Source organism: Phalangium opilio, unplaced genomic scaffold (assembly GCF_054372755.1).
Source record: "Phalangium opilio isolate 3A_F unplaced genomic scaffold, DU_Popi_V2 ptg000042l_1, whole genome shotgun sequence".
Classification (NCBI taxonomy): Eukaryota; Metazoa; Arthropoda; class Arachnida; order Opiliones; family Phalangiidae; genus Phalangium; species Phalangium opilio.
Genome location: NW_028324166.1, coordinates 1,635,785 through 1,653,310, shown reverse-complemented (window position 1 = coordinate 1,653,310; position 17,526 = coordinate 1,635,785). Strand labels below are relative to the sequence as shown.

The 17,526-nt window shown below is 35.3% G+C and overlaps 1 protein-coding gene across 1 annotated transcript; it reads right to left on the bottom strand.

Annotated features, from left to right (window-relative positions):
* Positions 1-53: 53 nt before the first annotated feature.
* Positions 54-16,855, bottom strand: LOC149678185 (uncharacterized). The gene is made up of 23 exons (XM_089837001.1): positions 12,985-16,855; positions 11,069-11,187; positions 10,363-10,448; positions 10,096-10,286; positions 9,429-9,498; positions 9,113-9,239; positions 8,367-8,561; positions 7,847-8,020; positions 7,716-7,782; positions 7,470-7,649; positions 7,088-7,233; positions 6,560-6,636; positions 4,881-5,095; positions 3,819-3,937; positions 2,987-3,072; positions 2,715-2,905; positions 2,446-2,515; positions 2,002-2,128; positions 1,719-1,913; positions 1,487-1,660; positions 1,250-1,316; positions 734-913; positions 54-666 (listed from the first exon to the last, which is right to left on the bottom strand). The coding sequence occupies exons 1-23, from the start codon at positions 13,241-13,243 to the stop codon at positions 506-508; spliced, it is 3,276 nt and encodes a 1,091-aa protein (XP_089693127.1). The 5' UTR covers positions 13,244-16,855; the 3' UTR covers positions 54-505.
* Positions 16,856-17,526: the final 671 nt, after the last annotated feature.

Sequence of the window (17,526 nt, the reverse complement as noted above, 5' to 3'; positions counted from 1 at the left end):
GACAATTAACACTAAGCAGTCTATGAACCCACACCCAAATGAAATATCTGCTTTAGAAACTAAATTAAAATTACGTTGAGATTTCATCAAGAAGTGATATCTAGTTTATTAGGGAGAAGGTATAAGATGCCTAAGAATTCGCGCGCCATAGTCCCAGTCCCCTTTTCAAAATACTAGGGGGGGGGGACGTAAAAGGAGGCCGGGCTTTACGCCGCCTCTCCTCAGTCGGAAAATATGACTGTAAATTTCGTGATTCGCGTCGCGCTACTATACGTTTGGACTGGAGCTAAAGAGCTGGAAATGTGGCGCGAATTTATAATAATTTCATATATTATTTGAAATTAGCACCTCTGACCAATCGCATAACGATTTTTCTTTTTAACATTTTTTTTTTATAAAATGGTGGCAAATGAAGCGTAGGAATACCTAGCATAAAATATCGTAGGAAAAACGTAGTGTTGATAAAATATCACAAGCGTTAAATATAATTCATATTAATTTGCAGTTATAATCTAACATCCAACTTCAACTTGATTTGTTTCCCTGGTCGACTGACCAATTCGGGACAAACTGGAATCTTATCGACTTGATCCAGAGATTTGATTCGAAAATTTCGGACCATGTTGGCTATTGCCGTTTTCTCTTCTAGAAGCGCAAATCTTTGACCTACAACGTATTCAAAATTTAAGCCATGAACTTGAACTTATTTGACTATAAATACAAATGGACAAACCAATGCAATTTCTTGGTCCAGCTGAGAATGGTATGTAAGCGTATGGATGTCTACCCCCACTGTTTTCAGGCAGGAATCTTTCTGGGACGAAACGTTCTGGGTCTGGGAATATTTCTGCATTTCTGTGCAAAAAGGGGACGGCAATGCCGTATGTGTATCCTTTCGGAATCAAAATGTCGTCTGCAAATATAGGAATTTCAATGTTAGTTCAAGGCAAATCAATTATTATACTTGGGTCACATCACAAATTCTGTAAGTACGCTTGGTTCTATTGTTAAAGACCCTTTCAATATCGTCTGCATTATATTTGGTTAAGAGGGACCCAAAGACGATAGATGGAGCTTTAACGTTACCAGTCCACTAAAGTTCCTGTTGTTTGAAGCCCCGTCTAACGTCTTTGCTACCCACAACACCGGATGTTCCGCCTTGAGACAACAAAGTGGTCAAACACCAGACTCTATTTTACCCCCCAAAATTTGAAACAGTCCATTTGCAAAGGAAAATGTTTTTAAATACCTATTACAATGTCTTTGGTTGCCCGTCTTCCAATCAAGGGCACGGAAGGATAAAGTCTCAGAGATTCCTAAAAAAATATTTTTAATTTTCCAATGAAAAATTAGTTTTTATAATTTATGTATACCATGTTAAATAAAACGCGGTAAAATTATAACCCATCTCTACAACATATACCGATTCGATACTATATACCGATGTCGACTTATAACATATGCTTATGCTACAGAAGAAGTATACCTTGACAACAGCTTCAAGATAAGGCATTTCTTTCAGGTCTTCAATGGTTATGGGACCGTCTTTGTCGGATCCGAATCGTTGTTGGATTTCATTGTACAATTTGTCTTGGGCTTCTGGGTAATTACCCAATAAGAAGAGGGCCCAAGTAATGGCCACTTCCGTCGTATCTTGTCCCTTTAAAGGTGGTCAATTTAGTTCAGAGACGTTCTTTTAACAATGTCGAAGAACTTACGGCGAACATGAAGGTATGAACTTCATCTTTGATATCCTCTTTTGAAAGGGAATCGCTTTCAACCAAATGTTGTAGAACTAACATGTCCAAAAATGTCAATCTCCCATTTTTAGCAGCTTTCGCAATAATTTCCTTGTTCTTGTATGTTTCAACTAATTCGCTCCCACTTATAGCAGTGATGCGTTCATCAATAACCTTTTTGAAAAATATTTTTATTAATTTTGACAGGTAGATGGCGCCACAATATTAATTTAGTATTTGATTACAACGCGTTTTTACTTACCTTTGTAACAAAACTGTTAATTTCAGAGAGACATCTGTAATATTCCTTCCCAGCAGGAAATAGTTTGAACAACGTATCATTCCAAAGATAGGGGGTTACGACTCTTTTAAATGTTAAAAGTCCCGCTCTGCATAAATTTAAAATTAATTAACAAATGTTATCTTAAGTTCAAAAGATATGTTCCATAAGTTTGTCGCTGGTTAATGAGAGCTTGTCATGAAGAGAATGAAGTCGGTCATAGATTCAGGGTAATGCGACATACGCCTGGTGAGGCGCTGCTGTCAAAGGCTTAGTAATGCAGACTAAATAGGGAGATGGAAGTCCTGCAAAATTAACCGAGTGGAGTCAATTCTCGCGTCGTTCTCGAACTAGCTCTCAGTACGAAGTATAGGTAGCGTCATACTTATGGAACATTTTCTTATAATAACATGAAACATTAGTTACCTTTTGAGTGCTGTGACGTACGAAGAATTTCTTTTTCTTTGACTATCAATGTCAATACCCATAGCCGTTTCTATAAAAAAATAATGAATTTCTTCAAAATTTATATTTTAAATAAATAGTTTACATTTCACTACAGCCGTTATTTCACAAAATTAAATTAAAATTCAAAGGCCTAGATTAAATTTAAGGACTATTTTGATTTAAAATAAAATTACGAGTTCTAAGCAATAATTAAAAAAATCACTTAAATTTCTTAGTAATTAACGTACCACAAATTACATCCATTGTGTAGTACGAAATGAAGGGTTCAATATCAACGAATTCATCATCGATATGTTCTTTCAGTAATGAGACCAACACTTGACTCTTATCACTCATCATGGGTTGAAATTCGTCCAATATTTTAAAATGAAATGCTGGAGTCAATAGTTTACGGTGTTTCCTCCATTGCGTCTCTTTGCTAAATATTAGCATTAGTTAACAATAAATACTCAGTTTCAATCTTTGCATCTTGAGTAAGATAAGTTTAAATTAAAATTACCTGGTGATTAGACCACTCCCAAGCCATGGAATGACGTAGTCATAAAGACTACTTTTGTTCAAGATCTCGTTGCTTCTCAGGATTTTCTAAAAGTGCAAAATAATCTTCAGTTTATGAAGAAAGTGAAATATTAGCGAGTTATAGTAGAGATGTGATACCCGTTAGAATTATTGTATGATTAGGCCTAGAAGAAGTTCGCTAATTGTTAACATTCGTTGGGGTTAAAGTTTAAGATGATCGACACCTGATTTGTCGAATCACTAGACTGATCGAATTTACAAATATGTGCAAATTAGTTTCATTGATAGAAAAAGCGACACCAGAGAAACAATTTTTCGAGACAAGTTAAATTAAAATAGATTTTCTTCAAAAAGTGTCAATGTATGTGTGAAGCCATGGATATGCAAAAATACTAGCGAATTATGGATTCCCATCTCTTACGTTCCACGAGGCATTTCGCTTAGACGCCCGTTCAAAAATATGAATTGTAACCCCCCCCCCAACCCTTGTGATTGAGAGGGAAATTCGTATTTTTTCTCTCTGCGCATGGCTGAAATTTCAAACCCACCACTCAGGATTCTCCTGAGGGATATAGTTCCATTCACACTTGACCTAGACTCGATTAACAGACGTCTCATTCCCTCGGGTGTAACGTGTATTTGGTTTCCAGGTTTTAGGCCTGTTTCGAAGTCCACTGATCATTTTCGATCACTCTTGTTGATTATTTCGCGAAAATTTCGAACATACAGATATCACAAGGTAATAATGCAACATCAAGGGCACCTCAATCCCTTCTTAAAAGAACTAGTTGATTAGAAACCATATGACTTACCTCTACTTTATCGGGTGTAAAAAACGTGTACATATGTTCGGAACCGATCTTGTAGTGGTGTACGCCCACGTCCAGATGTTGAAATAAGTGTATGAAGCCCATTAAAGCTTGAAGGGTATCTTCAATGTAATTAAAATTCCAAGTAAATATTTATCTTCGTTCCAGTTATTTAAAGGTCACCACACCATAAGCCTATTTTCTTATGTATCAAAATAATGTCAATAAGTATAACTCTTTTCATAAACCATTTTTAAAAAGTCACGGATGGCCCCTAACTATGCAACTCCAGAATAAATCTTACGTTTTCAAAGCTTGAAGTTTCAGCAAAGAGAAATGGATTTTAAAACGACGAGCATAGGCTTTAATGTATGAATCTCACTTATAGGGACTTTACATAATAGACTTATGACACAAAAAAATCAAATATCGGATTACATTTCTATTAAATTAAAAATGTGGTTTTGATTTAAACAAACAAGAAGACCTTGAGAGGCAGTCGGATAAAAATCTAGAATTTATTTTTAATTATTGTGAAGCTATTAAGTTCGGTGCATGATTAATTACAACTTTTTATTGCTAATTATATCATCGTTACTAAGAATCCTATAATTAATTTCAACGCGTCACCAGAACATGGGCTAAAACATTTAGTTTCGGAGTTATGGCCCCCAAAACGCGGGCCCCTACATAACAAGTAAATTGGCACACTTGGGGAGTAAGACATATCAGAGTGCCCATCTTGTTAAGACAATTTCAATAGCCTCCGATCTAAGACCGTTACAGAGCCTTTATCTAGCATAAGTGTACTATTAAAGGTGGAAGTGTACCTAAGCTTGTAATTTTAAAGTAGTTCAAAGAGTAATAGCACGAGAGTGGACATTTTGAACAATACCTCTAAATAACAATGTTAACTTGGTACAAATAAAATAAAAATTAACTTCAAACTAATGTCTAAACAAGATGAGCACTCTGATATGTCTTACTCCACATATGTGCCAATTATTTTTCTTCTTATTTTAGGGGCTTATAGTAAAAGATTTAATTTGTGTCAAAAAGACTTACGTGTTTCCGGTGGCACATCTTTCACATTCCATTTGTATTTAATAATCTGCAATGCATTACCGAAAATGGGTACGCCTTTTACCGTAGGAACAACGCTAGCCTTCTTATAAAAAAGGCCTAATCCTGGCCAACTAATCTTCATTCCATTGTATTTCAACACCATTAACGTGATTAAGCTAATAGCTACGCATCGTAACGCGTAAATAAAGATATTGCTTAAATCAAACCATAAACTTAGTCCTAACGATTCACTCATTTTGATTTTTCAAATAAAATTGGCAAAATTCTTAAATTTTTAACCGTGTTGAGCAAAACTTTAACGAGTTGTGAGGTTTTGAACAATTTCTAGTGAAGTTTGGTAATATTTTTTTTTCGTATAAAAACCTTGTATCCTTTTTAGACCAGACCTTCATGTTCCTTAACTATAATGTAGAATAATAGTTTAAAACTTATATTTGGATTTAACAATACCACAAAATAGTACAAAATTTCAACAATTTATCAGGAGTTGATAATCAGAGTATTTAGTATTGGTGCATTATTTGACGGACTTATATGTTCCATATTAAAATCAACGCGTAGATTTAAATACAGAAGATTAGGGGTCCGCGGGCCCCAAGTTGTCAAAAGAGCTGGTTTAGAAACCACCATGTGTCCCTATAGTGCAGTAAACCGTTACGTATAGAAAATATTCTGTGATTTATATAATAACTATTGCATTGATAAAATACAAAGGAATGGAGGGTCCGCGGACCCAAACTTGACTCAAGAGCTATCTTACAAAGAAACTTTTTACCCCTCCAATAAAGCAAGCCGTTACTTATAGAAAAAATTCTGCGTTTCATATAATAATCATAATATAGAAAATAAAAAAATAATAGAAGGGTCCGCGGACCCCAGCTTGGTTCAACTACTGAAAAACAAACCTTTCATCCCTCTAATATAGTAACATAATAATTACAACATTTTAAAGTCATTCTAATCACGTGGACGCCTCCAAAAGGTACAGACAGACAAACGTTTAACATTTAACATAAAGAAGGGTACTTTTTATTATCAACTCTTGATTACTCTTATTTTAAGAAATAATAGCTTAGGTGATCTTGTAAGTTTTTCAACGTAGGTATTTATTTATTAACGAAGTCTATGTCTCCTGTCATAAGATTAGGCAATGGCCTCGTTGATAGCATCATTTGACTCTAATGTCAAGTATCATTAGTTGGCAATATGGTTTCATTTAAAACCATATCACGTAAGGCAGTAATCAAAGTAGCGAGGACTGGTTCAGACTTACTTTAAAAATTTCAAGGACAGTATCTTTCCGAGTTAAAACGAGAGTGGAATTTTTATTTTGGCCGCAAACGTGACCAAAATAATATTATTTTACGCTCCAATGAACTAATGAATACTTTTGGTTTAAGCACCTGATTCTATTGGTTGTTGTTTGTATTTCCTGCCTTCAACAGTATTGTCTATTTTTACGTGAATATAAATAATTTAAATAATAATTATATTAAATATAGGGAATTATTTTCAAGAAAATAATTTGCATATAAAAATAAATATGAAGTACTTTTTTAATATTTTGAAATTTTTATTTTGCTCGAGAAATTATTAAAATGTTCGGATTTTCCGAAATGAAAAGAGAAGTTCATAATATCATCCTTGGAAGTAAGCACTTGTAATGCGTTTTTGTATTCATTTCTGATTTTAATTCCAGAGGAGGCGGGGTTTGCGTTAAAATGGGTAAATGGCACTTAAAATTAACTAACTTACAAAAACATTATTATGTACTAACATTACTACCATATATAACATTGTATACTTTTTCCTCTCTTATTATGTTTATTGCTAAAACGACCAATAAGGGTTGTACAATGCGTTATGTAGGGGCGTGTCAAGAAATATTTTGCAGTAGTAGCGTTACTCTTTCCAAGAGTTGTGATTGGGCAATGTCTCGTGACTGTATGTCGTCTGCTTAAACGTAATAAGCGGCCTACCCCTACATATCAATTACTAGTATACTTCAAAGGACGATTTTATAAACTTCTTTCTTAGCCACCAAAGGAAAGATGGAACATTGAGTCGCATTATAGGTTTCGTTGTCTACATTTCATAGACAATTAATATTTTAAAGTCACTTTTGATTAAAAGTTCTTTAACTGTTAAGTTGTAATTAAGATAAACTGGCGAGATTATCTGGGTACCAATTTTATCCTAATTTGTTTGCTCGGTCTGCTGACTAGTTCGGGACAAATGGCGATCTTGTCAACTTGGTCGACCGATATTAGTCGGAAATTTCTGATTGTGTTTGTAATTACACTCTTTTCTTCTAACAGCGCGAACCGTTGACCTAAAATGAAAATAAATTACCGAACCAACTTAAGGCGTCTTCACACGAAACACATTGACAATCCAAGTTTAATAATAATAGTTGCATTTTCTCATGAAAGATCTCTATGATTAACAGCAAAATGTTGCATTTTGAGCCTCCCAATTTCCCAAAACGGTTGAAAACGCTTTCAAAGGGTCTCGTGTAAACGCGGCTATACATTGTTCACGACATGAAAAATTTGAAAACATCTTTACCTATGCAATTTCTTGGTCCAGCTGAAAAAGGTACATGAGCGTAAGGATGTCTTCCACCACTATTTTCAGGTAGAAATCTTTCGGGTATGAATCGCTCTGGATCAGGAAATTCTTTCGGATTTTTATGCAAATACACGAGTGGAACGGCGCACGTCGCACCCTTTGGTATAATTACACCGTCTGAAGCAAGATTCGATTAAAACTTCTTCTATTGACTTATGACGGTGAAGGACAGTAGATATTTACCAATTATCATCTCTTTGTTCGCTGTCCTGGCTATGAAGGGGACTGAAGGGTATAACCTAAGTGTTTCCTGTTGGAGAAGTGTGAATTGAACAATTGTATCGATTCCAATTTTCGACTGCTAAAAATCTTACCTTTATTACTGCTTCTAAATAAGGCATTTCCTTGAAATCCTCGATTGTTATTGGTCCATCTTTATCCGAGCCAAATCGGTATCGAATCTCTTCGTACAATTTCTCTTGCGCTTCTGGGTAGTTTCCAAGCAAGAATAACGTCCAAGTTATGGCCACTTCCGTCGTATCTTGACCCTAAATATAAGCAAGTAACAGATAAACAAGTTAACACGATAGTCTACTTTGATCAAATCTCCTAGCGCCCTGCAAAATTCAACTTCGTTCGTTGATGTTTAAACAGACAATTTTCTAAACGGGGAGGGGACACAGAATTGTCTGTTTGACTTATGGTTAAAACGGAACATCCAGAGGGAAAGTGAACCCAAAGACGCTAGATAGGGCTTCAAGGTTACCAGTCCATCAAAGTCCCTTTGTTTCCAGTCATATCTAACTGTCTTTGGGTGTTGTTCCGTTTTAAATAAACAAAGAAGTCGAATACCGGACTCAACACTCTTCTTTTGAAAAAGGTCTTATGTCTTACCGCAAACATGAAGGTGTGAACTTCATCACGAATATCATCTTTGGTTAGGGAATCACTATCCACGAGGTATTGCAAAACTAGCATATCCAAGAATGTCAATCTGCCATTTTTCGCAGCTTTCATGATGTCCTCCTTGTGTTTGTAAGCTTCGACAACTTCGCTTTCTCTTAAAGATTCAATTCGGTCTTCTATCACCTGAAATAGAAAGTGAAACAAAGCTTATTGCAATGAATTTTCAAGCACCTGTAGAAATGACTGATTTGTGTCATTCGCTAGAATCCATTTAAAATAATTCCAGTATATGGATATGTATAATTACTAACGTATTATGGATTCCCATCTCTTATGTTCCACAAGGCATTCCCCCTAGGCAGCAAAAAATCGTGACTCGTAACCCCCCTCCCCCCAAACCTTGTGACTGAGAGAGAAATTTGTAATTTTTCTCTCTCTGCGCATGGGCGAAATTTCAAACCCACCACTCAGGATTATCCGGAGAAATATAGTTCCTTTTCCCCACGTGACCTAGCTATTTCCGCCTCAATTTAAAGCCGTCTCAGATCCGCGGGTTTTAAGGTGTATTTGGTTGCCAGCTGTTTGGCCTAGTTGGGTTAATCCACAGTACGTTAGTAATTATGCATATCCAAGTGTTGTTAATATGACGTTAGTAAACTGACTTGATTCCGCCCTTGAGGCAAGTATGACGCACACAATATTGAAATATTGACCTTGAAATCAGGGTACATTACCTTGTTAACAAAATCGTCGATTTCTTTAAGGCATTGATAGAATTTTCTTCCAGTTGGGAAATATTTGAACAAGAACGAGTTCCATAAATACGGGGTCATTATTCGTTTGAAAGTTAAACGACCAGCTCTGTCACGAAAGAGTTAATTAATGACAATGTCAAGATCGCGAGATTGTGTCAAGAAATTTAATCGATTGGTGTTACAGTTTCCTACAAGGACTCTTGATAAAATGGGGAAAGCTAATTCGTATCAACATCCAATGTTAAATCTCATTGAGAGAAAGTAGTTCGTATCAACCACTGAAATATTTCTTTACCTTTTTAGAGCAGTGACGTAGGCAGAGTTTTTCTTCTGTTGAATATCGATGTTTATTCCCATGGCAGTTTCTTAAATTAGAGTCTTAATGTAATTATAACTAACCAAGGCTTAGCAATTAAATTTTTTAAAATGCAATTAAAAATTTAAACGGACAATATTTTAAGACGATAAAGTTTAGGTTTCCTTTCCAAATTTAAGGCCCATTCACACGAAACTAAAATCCTACTTTCACGTCGGTGAAGTCGTTTTTCTCCCTTAATTAAACATGTGTCAACAACTACGTAAAAGATTCGCGGGTTCAGTTTGAAAATTTTCAGTTTCGTCAGGCAGTGCAACGAGATGGCACCACCTTTTCTTTAGCCATAGCTCACTCAATCATGTCATACTGACGCTTGATTTAGTGAGATACGGTTTAGCAGACGATGTATGAAAAGTTTTAAAAATTCTTGGAGGTATTTTCTTTTTGAAATGGGCTATTTTAGTATTCAAAAAATCACTATAATGTCAAGTGGTTTTAAATCGTCTGCTATCTCGTCAATCAACGAACTTGCGCATGCGCTACCGAAACGAAACTAACGATGCGACCGAGGGGAACGTAAGATTTTGTTCTATAGTCTGAATAGGCCTTTAAATGGAAAGACAAGACAAGAATCTCCTCGACATACCACAAATGACGTCCATGGTGTAATAGGCGACTAAAGGTTCAATATCGACGAAGTCAGAGTCAAGTTGCTTTTTCAGTTCCGAGACGAAGATCGCGCTCTTGTCGCTGATCATGGGTTGGAATTCGTCGAGGATTTTGAAATGAAAAGCCGGGGTCAAGAGTTTACGATGCTTTCGCCATTGCTTGGCTTTACTGATAGGAGACAATATTGATAATCGTCAGTGTTCGTTGGCGATAATGTTCTAAATAAATTTTCGTTAAGATCTACCTGCTTATGAGGCCATTTCCGAGCCAAGGTACCATGTAATCGTAAAGACTACTTTTATCAAGAATATCATTACTTCTTAATATTTTCTGTAATTAATGTACAATTTTTTTTTAATTTACTGTTATCAATATCTTATGTATATTTCAGAAAGTTGTTCTGTTTTTGGTTTTTCATGCACAGTCACAATTCTTTAACTTCCTAATTTGATTTACCAAATTACATGGTGGTTTATATCAGTAACACCATTAGTTTATAAGATATGTTCCATAAGAATGACACTACATATACTTCGTAATGCTAGAGACTTACACCTCGAGCTAGTTCGAGAACGACAAGCGAGAGTTGAAGTCCTACACTCGGTTAAATTTGCAGGACTTCCATCTTCCTATTTAGTCTGCATTACTAAGCCTTTGACAGCAGCACCTCACCCACCAGGCCTCGCTTTACCCTGAATCTATGACCTACCTCACTCACCAGGCCTCGCTTTACCCTGAATCTATGACCTACCTCACTCACTTCATGACAAGCTCCAGTTTGTAACCAGTGACAAACTTATGGAACATATCTTATCAACAAGTAGATGAAATCTATGTATTCCTAATCACGTTTTTCTGGGAAACTCTTCGTTATAGTTATTGATCGAGTTCATATCATACTTATTGTTGTTATGTTACGTGTAATTTTTGAGCAATTTTTGACAACTTGCCTCAGCTGTTTCAGGTGTGAAGAAATTAATCATCACCTCGGAGCCGAGTTTGTAACTTTGAATTCCCAAACCATTCTGTTCAAACAGGTGAATCATACCATTAATGGCTTGAAGGGTATCTGTAAGATTAAAATTGAATATTTAATTAGAGTTTTATCGAGCCATATATATACTATACATATAATAACTACAAGTGCATTAAAGTAATCTAAATATTTACATACAAAGATCAAAAATAGATTTCGATATTTATAATTAATTAACGATATACTTAAGCTTGTAAACCGTTCGCAAATCAGATGATATCAGAACGATGCGATAAAATCAGTTTTATAGCTTTTTTATTTCATGTAGTTCTATAATCTGTTTTAATTTCAAATATTATTTCAGGCTGGAATGCTAGGTCATTTTTAATCAAATAAACCACATCAAAAAAACGTACCAACAATTATCCATTCACTTATATAAATTTTTAATAATGTTTTTCAAGTTAAAATTCTAATCCTACCACCGATTTCTTAATTATAAATTGCCATAGGCAACTTTAAATAATTCGAGACCGCAAAATAACTTATGTATAAAAGCACCGGCCGATTGCATGCCGATAGCGGTCTCTAATTGGTCGGACCTTCCGATGGCGATTTTCATAAAAATTACGTGTCTCGTTTATCAGGTTTGCACAAAGATATTGGTAAATGTTTATAACGCATTTGATAATATTTATCAAACTACTTTAATTAAAAAAAATTGTTGTCGGGTCATTTCACTCTTCTTTCAATATGATTAAAAGACCTTGAAATTTGAACGAGAAAACACAGAATAAAAAAATTCCATTGCTATCAAAAATAAATGAAATTTTTTTTTCTAAAAATTTATGATGATAGCAATCTGATATTTTACCTGAAGGGGAAAACCCCAAACTTTTGAGAATAACAAACCCATTAAAAGTTTAAGAATTATTTAGTGGATAAAACTACCTGACCCTCGATAGTATTTATTGCGTGTTAGTTTAGGTTTGGTTAGCGTTTGTACTTTGTAAGGGGGGGCTTGGCTTAGATATAGTTTAAATTAGACTTGATTAGGTTAGGTTAGAGTTTTAGCTTTTAGGGTTAGGTTTGGATTTTACTATTTTTTAAATAAGCCTCGGTTAGATTTTGTTTAGGTTTTATTTGAGTTTAAATTACTTTAGGTTACAGTTTTTGATTTTAGGGTTAAGTTTACACTTCACTGTTTTTTATATAAGGCTCGGTTAGATTAGGTTTAGAGTTTCTTATTGTTTAAATAAGGCTTTGTTTAGATTAGGTTTTGATTTTCCTATTGTTTAAATAAAGCTCTGTTAGATTAGGTTTTGATTTTCCTATTGTTCAAATAAGGCTTTGTTTAGATTAGGTTTTGATTTTCCTATTGTTTAAATAAAGCTCTGTTAGATTAGGTTTAGATTTTCCTATTGTTCAAATAAGGCTTTGTTTAGATTAGGTTTTGATTTTCCTATTGTTTAAATAAAGCTCTGTTAGATTAGGTTTTGATTTTCCTATTGTTCAAATAAGGCTTTGTTAGATTAGGTTCAGATTTTACTATTGTTTAAATAAGGCTCTGTTAGATTAGGTTTAGATTTTACAATTGTTTAAAATTATCCCAAATCAGACAAAATCGAATCTATAGACCATTCCAACAATTACACGCAGAAATCCAAAACACAGGGGCTAGTTGGTGGTGCTACTTGGAGAAAGGGAAAATCAAAATACCATAAAGGCAGCCTCGCCCTGTGCTGTTGGTTTATCTGTATGTAATTTTCGAAATGGTCTATAACGTGAGAACATACCCTCCCCAAGAAAACTCGACACTAAAGCAAACTCATCCTAATATTAATTGGTCTTATTTCGTTTTCCAAATATTTTCAAAATTACTGAACTTACACGTTTCTGGAGGCATATCTTTGACATCCCACGATGTCTTGAGTATTTGATGGGCATTCCCCAAGATGGGTATCCTTTTGAGACACGGAGGTTTGATGAGCGTTGGCTTCGCATCTTGATGACAATTCCCCTTCAGATCTTGCGATTGCATAAACTGGCGCGTTAACTTCAAGAACAATAGACTTACAAATCCGGCGCAGAGCAATCTGAACGCGAAACCCAAGGTGTCAAAAAACTCCGTAGTCGCTAAAGACATCATGCTGACTCAACGTTCAGGTTGCAATAAACAGAGGTTAAAAACGCGACCGATTTCGAATCGATCCCACTTATCATTAATCCTTGATCTTCGTTCGATCTTGAGAAAGGTTTCGTTTAACGACCGTGCTGATATTGCTAGTCACTGAAAGAGAAGGTTGCGATGGCGCATCAAGTATCGTAGCCTTTGGACAAGTGACTTAGTAGGGCCTTATGAATCGCGCCGGATTTTTTAATTAATTTATTTTGTATTTTAAAAGATAAAAATATACTTGAAGGTCTTTCTATTTACGTGATAAAATGCAAAGTAATATCAAGAAGTGATATCTATAGTTTATTAGGGAGAAAGGTATAAATTCGCCTGCACATTTCCAGCTCTTTATCTCCAGTCCTAACGTATAGTAGGTCGGGAGGTAATCCCCGCCTCTAAATTACAAGCAGCTGCATCTCATTGGTTCTTGAAAACTCACGTCAGCGCGAAGACGAAAATTACAGTCATATTTTCCGACTGAGAAGAGGCACGAAATAGCCCGGCCTCCTTTTACGTCCCCCTTGTATTTTGAAAGGGGGACTGGGACTATGTTGCGCGAATACTTAGGCATCTTATACCTTCTCCCTAGTAAACTAGATATCGCTTCTTGGTAATATAATCTGTAGAACATTTACATAATTAGAGAGACCATTTTCAATTGGATAAGAAGAGTTTAAAGAATTTTTGGAAAATGAGAGTTTTACAAAGTTACTTGTGTAGGTTCCGCCCACTTATCTGAGACTTGTACTATCAAGGCTACAGAGCGCGATGTACTGATAGCTAATGTCAGCCATTATTAAAGGTATGGAATTACCTCACGTAAGTTACGTTCTTAAAATATTAATAGTTTTTTTTGGAAATTTGAAGAATTTAAAAATTGGAAAATGTTGGGTAGAGATGCTACGCTATGATGACGAGTTATCTTTAAAGGTGAAGTTCAGGTAAAATAACATTGCACCTTAAAAGAACGGCCTTTTTCCAAATATAAAATTAAAAATATCAAAAATAACAATAGATTATCTCTTATTACAAAATAATTAACATTGAATAAGTCTTAAAAACGAGGACTGCATGGGAAATCAACCAATTACGTTAGGGGTAAGTGGTTCCGTTTAGCAGACGCCACTAAAACAATGGCGGCGGCGCAGTAGTCCTTGATTATTTTTAAGACTAATTAGATGCTAATTATTCTGTTAGAAGGGAAATTTTTTTCCTTTTATATTTAGGAAAAAAGTCGTTTTTTTTTAAGGTATAATTTTATGTTACCTGAATAATGTTTAAGAATTTAAAAATTGGAAAAGGAATTTGCTAGAGATGCTACGCTATGCTATGATGACTCAGCTTGGTCTGTCTATCTGTAATAACGCTGGGATATCAATTACTAAATACATAATTAATAAACAAATCTAACCGCAAATGAACATCCTTAATTAATCTATGAAGAGCGTTAAATTTATTGATAAATTCAAATTTATCAAAATATTTGATAAAATTAAGGTCATTAAAATGAAAATTATTTAGAAGTTATCAAGGATTAAGATGAGAGCTGTGAAACGAAGGAGAGAGCGAGATAGACCATTCCATTAATTGCTTTTAGAGAAACCAACACACACACATGGGCAGAAGGTCGCCATCTTGGGTTATTTCCCTTGAGCCAACCAGACGGAGCCCGAGACTCTCAGAGAGGCTTACCAACTCGCAGTGCCTCTAGCGGTGCTAATTATAACTCGACATGGAAAATTTTAGACTCAAAATCGTACTGAACTTCTGTCCTACCACTCTCACCATAGTCTGTGACTATCCCTTCATATCATCATCAGACAATTTATTCATTATAGAATTACATTCTATTTCTGATAAAAATTAAATACAAAATTTATTATCTCATTTAGAAATATAATACTCATATTTTGTAATTAGGTTACTATTAAGATTAAAATTTTAATTGGGGACAGTTCCTTGAAAATAGTCTGCCAAAAAGTGTATTGGTGTAAAGTTATGTAAACGCATTATTTATTTTTCTAGATTGGGAAGAATCTTCGGTTTAATTTAACAAAATAATAAAATAAAGATTTAAAAAATGTATAGCTATTGAATTACTTCTGACACTGATTCTCAGAAGTGACTTAACAGATTTTGATAATTATTTTCGTAATTAAAAGTGAATTTAGACCTATCTTTCACGTCATAAAGACCGATTTCAAATCTTGAACATGTGGTCTGAAATATTTGAAGTCAAAGATGACCCCATATAAAAATGTTATTGAAGACACATTTTCAGCATGCACATTAGACGTGTTTTTTTTTTAAATATAAATTATCAATTTTGTTTTAATTACATTTTGTTTTGCAATTTTAACGTAAAAACTATGTGGTGCCATGGATATGAATAAATACTAACGTATTATGGATTACCATCTCTTACGTTCCATTCAGTAGAGAAAAAATACGACTTCCAACCCCTCCCCCTTAACGTTGGGAGTGAGAGGGAAATTCGTTCTTTTTGTCTCTGCGCATGGGCGAAATTTCAAACCCACCACTCAAGATTCTCCGGAGAGATATAGCTCCTTTCCCCACATGACCTAGCTCTTTCCACCTCGATTTACAGCATTCTCACATCGTTATTTGGTGGCCAGCATTTCGGTCCTAGTTGGGAATCCATAATACGTTGATATTTATACATACCCATGAGGTGACCTTCAGTTTCAGCACATGCGATTACTACCGGCCTTTCATGCTTTAAATCAACTCAATACATATCATTTTCCAATGAATTCAATTCAAAACCAATCGAAGATTATTTCAAAGTGTGGTCGAGACTGGTAACCATCTAACCCCGAGATAAAATAAAATTCTGACACAAAAGATAGCGACAACAAATTTTGTATGTCATTGCTAGATTGATCTCATTAAACCCGGAAGAGCAGATAACTTCAACTATAATCAATATTTTAAAGTTAATTATATCATCGAGCCAATCAGCTAATTGGAGCTCAGGGCCGTCGAGGGATAGGGCAACTCGGTCAGTTTCCCTAGGGCCAGTACCTCATAGGGGTCCCAGGAGATCACGTATTGTGATGCCTTACTGGGGGCCCACGATTTCGTTAATTTTCCCCGGGCCCACAAAACTCTCCGAACGGCTCTGTGCCACTGGAACATTAATATTAATATTAAAACCAATTAAAACTAATTTCTATTAGAATTAAAAATGAGACAATTAATTATCAAAGTTCATATATTAGTAAATTAATTAAATCAAATAGCCTCATTAAAGGAAAAGGGGCTGTGTATTGATAGGAAAGCTCAGGTTCCTTTCCTTATAACATAAGTTTATAAGATATGTTCCCATAAGTATGACACTAAAGATACTTCGCAATGAAAGAGGCTTGCAAGTGAGAGCTAGTTCGAGAACAAGCGAGAATTGAAGTCCTACACTCGGTGGTTAATTTTGCATGCAGGACTTCCATCTAGGTCCTATTTAGTCTGCATTACTAATCCTTTGACAGCGCCTCACCAGGCGTCGCTTCACCCTGAATCTATGACCTACCCCATTCACTTCATGACAAGCTCCAGTTCGTAACCAGTGAAAAACTTATGAACTTATGCTGATAATCTATATTTCGATGAAAGATCTTTCCCTATGCATATCCGCGACTATTTCTTTAATCAAATGTATCTGTATTTATATTGAACACGGATTAAACTTTGATACGTAGTGGTATGTCGTAATTAAAATTATTCACGCATTCCTGGAAGCATAAATTTAATATTGAATGAAATGGCGGCATACATTAAACCATACGTTCATAAGATATAATATTCCATAAGTTTGTCACTGGTAACTTACAAACTGGAGCTTGTCACTGGTAACTTACAAACTGGAGCTTGTCATGAAGTGAATGAGGCAGGTCATAGATTCAGGGTAAAGCGACACCTGGTGAGGCGCTGCTGTCAAATTTGGGCTTAGTACATGCAGACTAAATAGGACCTAGATGGAACTTTGTCCTGCATGCAAAATTAACCACCACCGAGTGTACTTAGGACTTCAATTCTCGCTTCCGTCGTTCTCGAACAAGCTCGAGCTGTAAGTCTCTCAGTGGCATTACGAAGTATAGGTAGTATCATACTTATGGAAGGAACATATCTAATAAACTTATGATTAAACTGGTGATAGGCGGCAGCTCAGTAGAAACGTTCATAACGCGAACGAAGTGTTAAAAACAGCTCGGAAAGCGATTATCGTATCGATCTATTAA

What these genes read in the sequence shown, in the direction of transcription:
- LOC149678185 (XM_089837001.1), bottom strand. Translation starts at nt 13,243, where the DNA reads ATGATGTCTTTAGCGACTACGGAGTTTTTTGACACCTTGGGTTTCGCG. An exon ending in AATACAAAAACGCATTACAA is followed by an intron (nt 5,096 to 6,559) that starts GTGCTTACTTCC and finishes GTTTGATTTAAG; the next exon opens with CAATATCTTTATTTACGCGT. An exon ending in TTACACCCGATAAAGTAGAG is followed by an intron (nt 3,073 to 3,818) that starts GTAAGTCATATG and finishes TTGCACTTTTAG; the next exon opens with AAAATCCTGAGAAGCAACGA.